General features: G+C 41.4%; 1 protein-coding gene across 2 annotated transcripts in view; it reads right to left on the minus strand.

Moving 5' to 3' along the window:
• Positions 1–11,852, minus strand: part of esamb (endothelial cell adhesion molecule b) — an 81,190-nt gene that overhangs the window by 3,438 nt on the left and 65,900 nt on the right. For both annotated transcript variants that reach the window (XM_021588083.3, XM_021588085.3), the window contains 4 exons: positions 10,917–11,118; positions 10,399–10,554; positions 358–480; positions 135–261 (listed from right to left, as the gene is read on the minus strand). In XM_021588083.3, the coding sequence (XP_021443758.1) occupies positions 135–261; positions 358–480; positions 10,399–10,554; positions 10,917–11,118 (608 nt within the window). The remainder of the gene's footprint in view (positions 1–134; positions 262–357; positions 481–10,398; positions 10,555–10,916; positions 11,119–11,852) is intronic.

An 11,852-nucleotide genomic window follows, 5' to 3' on the forward strand; every position in this document is an offset into this window, starting at 1 on the left:
CATCAACCTGCAGAAATTGAATTAGAACACCTGCATTGTCCATGGTAAAGTCCTAGTAGTTGTACATCCCATGGTGTTTAACAACTGCATCTGATTTTCTGATAACACACACAAACACAGAAAAAAAATCTCACTTGATATCATTGGCTATCTCCTCTTCGTGGTCTCTCCTCCTCAGCATGAAGATGAGGAAGAGTATGATGGCTACCAGTCCCACGATGGACCCCAGAGTAGCAGCAGCAATCACTCCAGAATTAGAGGCTGTGGAAGAGGACACACAGAGAGGCTTCAAACAGGAAACATTAGCAGTCTGTATGTACTAATATGAGAATGTGTGTGTTACTTTCCTACACGTACAGGTGAAGACCTCCAGGTTGACAGAGCAAGTGTCAGAACCGGCAGTGTTGCTAGCTCGGCACACATATTTCCCTGACATGCTCTTAGTGAGGTTACTCAACCTTAGGGTACCTTGCCTCTCATCTGAAAGAGAAAGACAGTGTTACACACTCTTGCCTCTACAGTACATTAATATGTTGATGATGTACAGTGCACAGAACCTTTCAAACACACTCTCAATATACAGTAATGTAGACAGTTACACTAGGTAACAGAAGGGTAGCTACAGTGTGTATACAAACATAATTAGACCACACACTCTACCAAGTACAATACTCTCTTGGTTCCGAAGCTATAAGTATTGAGGGGTATCCTGGTCCGAGGGAGTCACATCCCACTGGGCACAGACGTCAATTCAATGTCTATTCCACATTGGATCAACATAATTTCACTGAAATGACATGGAAACAATGTTGAGTCAACCAATGTGCCCAGTGGGATGGGCTGTTCTTTATACCAGTACAGATCCGCTTTGATGATATCTCTCTTTTCTGTCCCGGGGACAAATAATGTGATTATATGGAGAGACTTCACTAGCAAATGGTTAAACACCAGACAAAGAATCTCCACAATGATGAATCAGAACCTGTGGCTTTTCACAACTGGACTCAGTTTACATAATCCTAGTTGCTGTGGTCCACTTTTCATAGCTGGCATGGATATGCTCTATTGTAAATATGTAACACTGGGGATACTAGAGAATAATAAACATATGTGGGGCAGGTCTTATCAAGTAAATCCTCTCAAAATCCGATTGGAAACATCACAAGAGAATAATTTCATCAGATGTGTTTCCCACATGCGTCATAAAAAAACAAGTGAAGACTAACAGTGAAATGCTTACTTACGGGCCCTTTCCAACAATGCAGAGAGAAAAATAGAAAAATAATATAAAGATAACATAAGGAATAAATACACAACGATAACTACAGCGCATTGCAAAAGTATTCATCCCCCTTGGCTTTTTTCCTATTTTGTTGCATTACAACCTGTAATTTAAATGGATTTTTATTTGGATTTCATGTAATGAACATACACAAAATAGTCCAAATTGGTGAAGTGAAAAAAATTACTTATTTCAAAATATTCGAAAACAATAAGCTATGGAAAAGTGGTGGGTGAATATGTATTCACCCCCTTTGCTATGAAGCCCCTAAATAAGATCTGGTGCAACCAATACCTTCAGAAGACACATATTTATTTATATAAAGTCCACCTGTGTGCAATCTAAGTGTCACATGATCTCAGTATACAGTGGGGAGAACAAGTATTTGATACACTGCCGATTTTGCAGGTTTTCCTACTTACAAAGCATGTAGAAGTCTGTAACTTTTATCATAGGTACACTTCAACTGTGAGACGGAATCTAAAACAATCTAGAAAATCACATTGTATAATTTTTAAGTAATTAATTTGTATTTTATTGCATGACATAAGAATTTGATCACCTACCAACCAGTAAGAAGTCCGGCTCTCACAGACCTGTTAGTTTTTCTTTAAGAATCCCTCCTGTTCTCCACTCATTACCTGTATTAACTGCACCTGTTTGAACTCGTTACCTGTATAAGACACCTGTCCACACACTCAATCAAACAGACTACAACCTCTCCACAATGGCCAAGACCAGAGAGCTGTGTAAGGACATCAGGGATAAAATTGTAGACCTGCACAAGGCTAGGATGAGCTACAGGACAATAGGCAAGCAGCTTGGTGAGAAGGCAACAACTGTTGGTGCAATTACTAGAAAATGGAAGAAGTTCAAGATGACGGTCAATCACCTTCGGTCTGGGGCTCCATGCAAGATCTCACCTCGTGGGGCATCAATGATCATGAAGAAGGTGAGGGATCAGCCCAGAACTACACGGCAGGACTTGGTCAATGACCTGAAGAGACCTGGGACCACAGTCTCAAAGAAAACCATTAGTAACACACTACGTCTTCATGGATTAAAATCCTGCAGCGCACACAAGGTCCCCCTGCTCAAGCCAGCGCATGTCCAGCCCCGTCTGAAGTTTGCCAATGACCATCTGGATGATCCAGAGGAGGAATGGGAGAAGGTAATGTGGTCTGATGAGACAAAAATAGCTTTTTGGACTAAACACCACTCGCTGTGTTTGGAGGAAGAAGAAGGATGAGTACAACCCCAAGAACACCATCCCAACCGTGAAGCATGGAGGTGGAAACATTCTTTGGGGATGCTTTTCTACAAAGGGGACAGGACGACTGCACCGTATTGAGGGGAGGAAGGATGGGGCCATGTATTGCGAGATCTTGGCCAACAACCTCCTTCCCTCAGTAAGAGCACTGAAGATGGGTCGTGGCTGGGTCTTCCAGCATGACAACGACCCGAAACACACAGCCAGGGCAACTAAGGAGTGGCTCCGTAAGAAGCATCTCAAGGTCCTGGAGTGGCCTAGCCAGTCTCCAGACCTGAACCCAATAGAAAATCTTTGGAGGGAGCTGAAAGTCCGTATTGCCCAGCGACAGTCCCAAAACCTGAAGGATCTTGAGAAGGTCTGTATGGAGGAGTGGGCCAAAATCCCTGCTGCAGTGTGTGCAAACCTGGTCAAGAACTACAGGAAACTTATGATCTCTGTATTTGCAAACAAAGGTTTCTGTACCAAATATTAAGTTCTGCTTTTCTGATGTATCAAATACTTATGTCATGCAATAAAATGCTAATTAATTTCTTAAAAATCATACAATGTGATTTTTTTGATTTTTGTTTTAGATTCCATCTCTCACAGTTGAAGTGTACCTATGATAAAAATGACAGACCTCTACATGCTTTGTAAGTAAGAAAACCTGCAAAATCGGCAGCATATCATATACTTGTTCTCCTCACTGTATATGCACCGGTTCTGAAAGGCCCAAGAGCCTGCAACACCACTAAGGGCCACCACCAAGCAAGCAGCATCATGAAGACTAAGGAGCTCTCCAAACAGTTCAGGGACAAAGTTGTAGAGAAGTACAGATCAGGGTTGGGTTATAAAAAATATCCAAAACTTTGAACATCCCACGGAGCACCATTAATTCCATTATTAAAAAATGGAAAGAATATGGCACCACAACAAGCCTGCCAAGAGAGGGCCGCCCACCAAAACTCACGGACCAGGCAAGGAGGGCATTAATCACAGAGGCAACAAAGAGACCAAAGATAACCCTGAAGGAGCTGCAAAGCTCCACAGCGGAGATTGGAGTATCTGTCCAGCCGTACACTCTACAGAGATGGGCTTTACGGAAGAGTGGCCAGAAAAAAAGCCATTGCTTAAAGAAAAAAATAAGCCAATACGTTTGGTGTTCGCCAAAAGGTATGTGGGAGACTCCCCAAACATATGGAAGAATGTACTCTGGTCAGATGAGACAAAAATGTAGCTTTTTGGTCATCAAGGAAAACGCTATGTCTGGTGCAAACCCAACACCTCTCATCACCCCGAGAACACCAACCCCACAGTGAAGCATGGTGGCAGCATCATGTGGTGGGGATGTTTTTCCATCGGCAGGGACTGGGAAACTGGTCAGAATTTAAGAAATTATGAATGGCTCTAAATATAGGGGAATCCTTGAGGAAAACCTGTTTCAGTCTTCTAGAGATTTGAGACTGGGACAGAGGTTCACCTTCCAGCAGGACAATGACCCTAAGCATACTGCTAAAGCAACAATTGAGTGGTATATGGGGAAACATTTAAATGTATTGCAATGGCCTAGTCAAAGCCCAGACCTCAATCCAATTGAGAATCTGTGGTATGACTTAAAGACTGTTGTACACCAGCGGAACCCATTCAACTTGAAGGAGCTGGAGCAGTTTTGCCTTGAATGGGCAAAAATCCCAGTGGCTAGATGTGCAAAGCTTATAGAGACATACCCCATGAGACTTGCAGCTGTAATTGCTGCAAAAGGTGGCTCTACAAAGTATTGACTTTGGGGGGTTAATTCCAGGTTGTAAGGCAACAAAATAGGAAAAATGCCAATGGGGATTGTTAGAGCAGATTTGGACATATTTGTATAAAAGACTGAACATACCGAGCTCCATGTATATTTGTGTAAATATATTAAATATTAATGTATATGATGAAATATTAGGTACGTACCTTTATGATTTATATTTACCTGATTGAGATATATTAATGAAGTTAGTGTAACTCAGTTTTTGCCCCCCCCTTGCCTATTCATTGTATTGTGGTAAGTGTGTTAGGATAAAGGCAGGAAGTTGGGCCTTCGGGAGAGGGAGTCCTTGCTAGATGCGGGAGCGGTATAGTTTGACCATACAGACATACAGACAGGTCATAATATGTATTTTCCATATCAAGTATTCTATGCTTTAAGTTGATTGGAGAATCATTTATTTGTTAGATATAAGAAGAATAAACATTTTTGTCGCACCATATCCCTGGATGTCATTGAATGTATGGCCGTTTGGAAACCTTGAGTGTGGACTGTATGCGTACCAAACAACCCCGCTTCAGGCTTGGGCAGTGGCTATGGTAAAGACGAAAGGAAGCCACTACAGGGGTGAATACTTTCGCAAGCCACTGTGCAGGGGTATGAGGTAATTTAGGCAGATATGTACATATAGGTAGGGTTAAAGTTACTAGGCAACATGATCGATAATAAGCAGTAGCAGCAGAATATGTGACGAGTCAAAATAGTTAGTGCAAAGGGGGGGGGGTCATTGCTATTTGGTTAACTATTTAGTAGTCTTATGGCTTGAAGCTGTTCAGTGTCCTGTTGGTTCCAGACTTGGTGCATCGGTACCGCTAGCTGTGTAGTAGCAGAGAGAACAGTCTATGACTTGAGCAGCTGGAGCCTCCACCCATATATACCAATATAAAGAATCAAGAGGGAAAACAAATGGATATATCTTCATCATATGTCCTGATGCATATCATAAATGGTTTATCAAAGCAACCCAGTAAGTCAACCAGCGCCGCTCAAGTAGAGAAGCTAAAGTTCACAATAGGATATCAGTACCTTTACTAATGACCAGACTAGAAAATCCTATAAATAAACTATTGCATACAATGTCCTCTGTCCTAAATTGTCATTGTGACAAACAGCTGTTTGTCCCTGTCCCAAAGTCTAGGAGTGAACTGCTGGCTGGGATTCTTGTTTGATAAACTCAGCATGCACCATCTGCTGTTCTCTCTGGGAGGGTGGGGGAAAATCATTACGCACGCAAAGCACACAGACTACACAACGCAACGGTGCTACTACTAACTTCAAACTGCCTTCATTTTGCTGGTCCCCAGGAAGAGTAGCTGCTGCCAACCCTTACCCATTTATCCATAATAAACTATACAAATACCTACTTTCATTGGGGAGATATCATTTGCGTCAATGAGGATTCAATACAACTATACTAAGTACATGGCCTGACAGTGATTTGTGTGCCAGATGGACGTGCCTGTAGGTGTGTTCAATAGGCACCTGCCATTAGTAACTCTGACGAGAGGAACCAGACAGAATTGCTACAGATTAACGACAGATCAGCTCATTCTTAAACTTGCCAGATTCTCAAAATTGCACTGCAATCAAGATCCAAAGACATAGAGATTGGTGATATCAGATCACCTACAGGTCTATACCAAGAGTGTATTGTACTGATAAAAATACACTGAAATCAAACTAGGAAGTAACTACAGTAAAACTACAGTAGCAAGTGACTATCACCAACATTTCTACAGCCAAGATCTAAGAACGCAAGAACACAAACAAACTGACAGTATTTATGCCAACTGTTAATTGTGCACCTTCTCATGTTTCATACATATTCAGAATGTTAAGACACAATCTTAGTCAACGTACAAGACAAAAAGGAAACACTTATTCTGGATTCAATCCAAACTCAATGATCTCAGCAAATGCAGCAGAGTGCTCCTTGCAATCATAGTTTGATTGAATCATTGAATGTATATAATTTGATGCAATGGACCAATGACAGCCTTTATCTACGGCCTTCATATGTAGCCTACCTTTACCTTCACTACTTGACTTTATTGTTGCCTTTACAGTCATGTACCATTTATTTTATATTAGTATATTAATTACTGTGGATTTTCATACTTTTACATTGTATTATTGGAGCATGTTATGAACAGGTTAACTAACCTACAGTTCAGTGGTTGCTATGTTATTAAGTAGTTTCATCTTCAGGCCAGATGGCTAAGGACCAAAGGGTGGTATCAGTTGATCCATATCAAAGGAAAAATGTTCTATCAAGCAAGTCTAACCAGCCTGGTCAAAGACATGTAATCTCAGATCGACTGAGCTCATAAGGGCAATGCAGATGTATACAAGGCAAAGGCATTGGTAAGGATTAACACAGACATGCTTTTGGATGAATAACATATTAAATTATTCTAAAGGTTCAACTTTACAGCTGTGTCTGTCTAGTGGGGGGCAGTTTTGTTTTACATGGGGATGGGGGGTGGTGACACCAGCAAGATTATAGAGAGCAATAGTAATGGCATCTTTTCGTAGGCACAAACTCAGTTATGGCTCATTTGCCAAAGTCTATGGGGGGGGGGGAATGTTTTCTTTTTGAGGGTTTTAGGATAAACGGCGAAAATAAGGTTTGTGGTAAACACAGGCTTAGGATATCTTATACGGTTCGTTCAATGAGATAATCTTTGTCAGCTAACAGCACATTTGTGAATGTTGTAATCAAAACACAAACTTAAAGGCTTCATAATTTCTAAAAGTCATGTTAACTGGCTGATATTATCTCATAGATCAAAACATATAAAACCTGTGTTAACCTCAGACCTTATTTTCACCAATTATCCCAAAACCCCATTCTTTCTCAATTCATTTGCCCTATAGGAATGGCTGAACAAACCAGAGGTAACTCACTTCCATTTTTTAGGACTACAGGCTGGCGAGCTCTAATATTATATAGGCTGTGGGGCTCTACAGGCTTCTGCATCCTAGAGTGGGTTGGGGGTGTATTTGTGAAACCCTTACCCATGAACCCTAGAACAAGCAAGGGCGAGGGGCAGGCTCTCCATTCTGTGGTCATGCAGGAGAGAAGAGTAACAGAGACAGTGACGGAGAGAAGGAGGGCTGGTACAGAGAGAGCGATTAAATAGGGAAAAGAGACATCAACCCCTAGCCCTTACAAGGGAGTTGTAAGGAGTTGATAGTTGCAAAAGTTTGCAAGAAAAGAGTGATGAGACAGAGGTAGTAGAGAAGGAGAGACTGGGAACACAATAGAAACCCAGCATATTAGATTGAAGCAAGAGACACATGCTGATTGATTGAGGGAAGCTCGCTATTTTAACAAACCAAAATAGCTCACGGTGTGTCAGAAATATTGTTGCCATTTTCACAGTGGAACGCAATACCTGGAGGTGACGTAAAAGGGATGGCTTTTGATTAATTAGTAAGTTGTAGGTGTGGCAAGGCCTTGACCACTCCATAGCTAATTTTAACATGCTCTATGGTATAAAATGTGGTGGATTCAAGGCATGCACAGACTGACATTGTGTGTTGTCATTAAGGGCATGAATGTTCGTCCTAGTCCATTGTGATTGGTGGAGTATAGTTTTTTCAAAACCAACAGTGACCTAATAGGCCCTAATAGTAATAACAAATGTATCTAGTTTATTTGCTAAATATGTTAGAAATGTATGTATATTATAAGTAAGTATGGAATTATCTTACACAGCACTTTCGTAAGCGGAAAAGGCCTAATATAGGCTACAGTAGGGTAAATTGCATTGCATCATGTGCGAGCCATGCAAGGATATGTCAATTGTTCTATAAGCATGATTACATTTGCAGTTACATTGATATAGCATTACGAAAGATATTTTATATAAGCTTGGTTTTAAATCAAATTAAATTAAACAAGCAGACTATTTGCTTCAATGCTTCTAGGTAGAATCGGGTCACATGGTGTCAAATCACATCTCTTGTTCCATTGGCATATGGGCAATTTAGGTTAGACAATGTGCCACCACTGACAAAGTTATTACCATAAAACAACTGAAAGTTGCCAAATTTGGCAAAAAGAATTAGCCTACTGCTGCTGCTGGACCAAAACAATCCAAATGAACACTTGTGTTTGATAATACCAACCCCTTACGCTTAGTCAAAAGTAGAGCCCTTTAGAATGCCAGTAGAGCACGGGGGTGGAGGCTCAATGTCACAGAGAGCATATGCCAGGTCAAAGAGAAAAATACAGAGGATCAGAGTGTTCAACTCCTAGAGACTATGCAGATTTGTCTGTGTGTGTTTGGTGGTGCATTCAAACCCATAGTCCTTGATATTGTGTCAATCAGGCAGTGAAACAGATAGTGTATTAGATGGGTGATCTATAGAAGAAGCGAGATCAGAGAAAGAGCTATTCCAATACTTGGGTCAATCAGTGTAAGCCTCATTATTGCTCAGAAACAGCTGGTGCTTTCATGATAATTGTTTCCACTGTATTTCTACAACTCTTCACAAAATAATACAATATAACAGGCATATGTGCAGTATCGTATCAGAAATAAACCTCAATTTGATATTTTTCTCCCTCTGCAAGTCTGACATGAGCATGCAGTGTGTATGTGGTGACGTTTCCCAGTCTATAAAGAGGATTAAGTGAAGCATGTTATGGCATTTCAAAGAAAAAAAAAAAAAAACTCCCCGAATTTTTTTTATAAAAGAGAATCCGCAATCCCACCGCCAGGCACCAACACACCACACATTAGTCCTCAACATTTTCTGAACACATCTACCAGTAAAAACATGGAAGAACAATATGCCACTATGGCTGTGTTTACACAGGCCGCCCAATTCTGATTCTATTGGCCAAGGAGCTGATCTGATTGGTCAAAAGACCAATCAGTGGAAAAATATCAGAATTATAGGCTGCCTGTGTAAACGCTGTCAGATCAATCTGAATCTCTGAAAGTATATATTTGTTATTCATTTGGAATTATCGCCATCTTATGTCAATGGATATTTAGAAGCTAGGTATTACTTAAAGAGCGTATCAATTTATCTATTTTAGTTCTCATTTTGACAATCTTATTGACAGGCAGGTCGGCAGTTAGCCTAGTGGTTAGAGCGTTGGGTCAGTAACGAAAGGTTGCTGGATCAAATCCCAGAGCTGACAAGGTAAAAATCTGCCGTTCTGCCCCTGAGCAAGTCAGTTAACCCACTGTTCCCCCGGGCACCGAAGACGTGGATGTCGATTATGGCATCCCCCCGCAACGTTCTGATTCAGAGGGGTTGGGCTAAATGCAGAAGACACATTTCAGTTGAATGCATTCAGATGTACAACTGACTAGGTTTCCTTACTACAATAACCCATATGGAGCTGCTGTGAAGAGGACAGTTTGCATTGGCTAAAAATATATTGCACCCATCCACAGTAGTGGCAGGTGTTTTCAGTGCTAGTTAGTTGTGGCTACTCTGCATCACATGGTTTAATGCTATACATTGGTGATTGATGGAGGTGAGCTATCCTTTGTGATCCTCAGCTCATACAGTACAGTACATACACTGAGTATGGGTGAAAACTACGATCCCTTATTGATGTCACTTGAGACAGATTGAGACATGGATTGTGTGTGTGCCATTCAGAGGGTGAATGGGCAAGACAAAATATTGAAGTGCCATTGAGCAGGATATGGTAGTAGGTGTCAGGCACACCGGTTCGAGTGTGTCAAGATCTGCAAAGTTGCTGGGTTTTTCACACTCAAATGTTTCCGGTATGTAATGTACCACCACCCAAAGCACATCCAGCCAACTTGACAACTGTGGGAACCATTGGAGTCAACATGGGCCAGCATCCCTGTGGAATGCTTTCAACACCTGGTAGAGTCCATGCACCAACAAATTGAGTCTGTTCTGAGAGCAAAAGGCAGTGCAATTCAATATTAGAAAGGTGTTTTGTAAACTCATTAAGAATTGAATCCATACTGATTGGGACTACTTAGTATTAGGATGAAACGTAACTGAGGCAGAGAGGTAATGTGATTGGCTAACATTATTGGTAAAGAGAGTACTCACTCTGCATGGGGGAAAAGAAGACCTCTGACATGGGGGCATTCTTGGTCCATTTGTAATGAGGGATGGGTTCGCCCAAACTGGACTTACAGCTTAGTGTCACATTGCCATTCAGCACAGATGACCCAGTCATCGTGCACACTGGAGGCGAGGGAGGGACTGAGAGCGAGAGAGAACAGATAGACAGGTAACAGTTAGAAACAACAGAAGAGTTAAGAGAGAAACAAATGAAAGGATTTGGTCTACTACAATTGACCCCCTTTTGACCTCCTGAAGTATTGTATTAATCCATTTCAATTGAACAGGGTATTGTATTTCTAAGAATGGTGGCCACACTGCCTAAGGTAAAGGAAATTTGCCAACACTATCCATCTGTTGAAGCTGTGGGAAAATATTATAGAGACAGCCTAGTGCATATGTACAAACTGTAAAGTTTACATGTTTGTGTTTCCTTCTGAGGCCTGGCCCAAAAAACATTTTTTTGGAAAGTGCCAGAATGAATCTAGGCGTCCGGTCGGTACCTTTGACATTGAGGCGCATTTCTCCAGAGAGTCCGGCGGCTCCAGGGATGATGACATTGCAGAGGTATCGTCCCGAGTCTGACTCCTGGGTGTTGTTGATGTAGATGGAGAGATTGGACGAGGGCATGGACAGGCTGAACCCAACACGCTTCCTGAACTCAGGACTACCTATCCCTGGCTCACCGTTACTGTAGGAGATGACCTGCACAGACAGACAGACAGACAGACAGACATGGGAAATAGTTTACAATAGGGAACGCAATGGTAGATTGTGTTCCCTATTGCAATTCAGGAACCAAATGTACTGTCAGCAATTATTTACACGGATGAGTACTCGATTCCATAGAAGCCTTCTAGTAGCGCCAGCACACTGTATCTAAACCCTACATATTGTTAGCCTTTTTCGAGACAGCATTTGTGTTGCTTGTCGAGGAGAGAGACTAGCATTTTTGCAACACGAGAGTTTGTTGTAATGAAAACCAATGCAAGTAACTACATAAATACCGGTTCTCTAGATATACAATACTGATATTGAGCTGAAATACGATCTTCGGTGTCATCTATAGACAGTCTACACAGCCATACAGATTAACTGTACAACAGAAGTCAACGTCCTTCATAAAGATAATCCTGATATGTATGTGCAGATGGTGGAGTTAGAATTTTTTGACTGATTTTCTGTTAGAGATAAGCTCACAGGCCATGGCCAGTGAAACTACCGAGACTATCATTGAAGAAACATGCGCACACACACACACACGTTTTCTAAACATACAGGACATACATGCAACAAGGCCACATTGTTACCACATATTTAGTCTGGATCTATAAAAGTAAGGAGCCATCGGGCTTGATGTTGAGAATAATCCTAATATAGTCTCACACAACTACATGTGTAGGCCATCATTGTAAACAAGAATTTGTTCTTAAAACTGA

Source organism: Oncorhynchus mykiss, chromosome 27 (assembly GCF_057628025.1).
Source record: "Oncorhynchus mykiss isolate SJ-2025 chromosome 27, ASM5762802v1, whole genome shotgun sequence".
Lineage (NCBI taxonomy): Eukaryota > Metazoa > Chordata > Actinopteri > Salmoniformes > Salmonidae > Oncorhynchus > Oncorhynchus mykiss.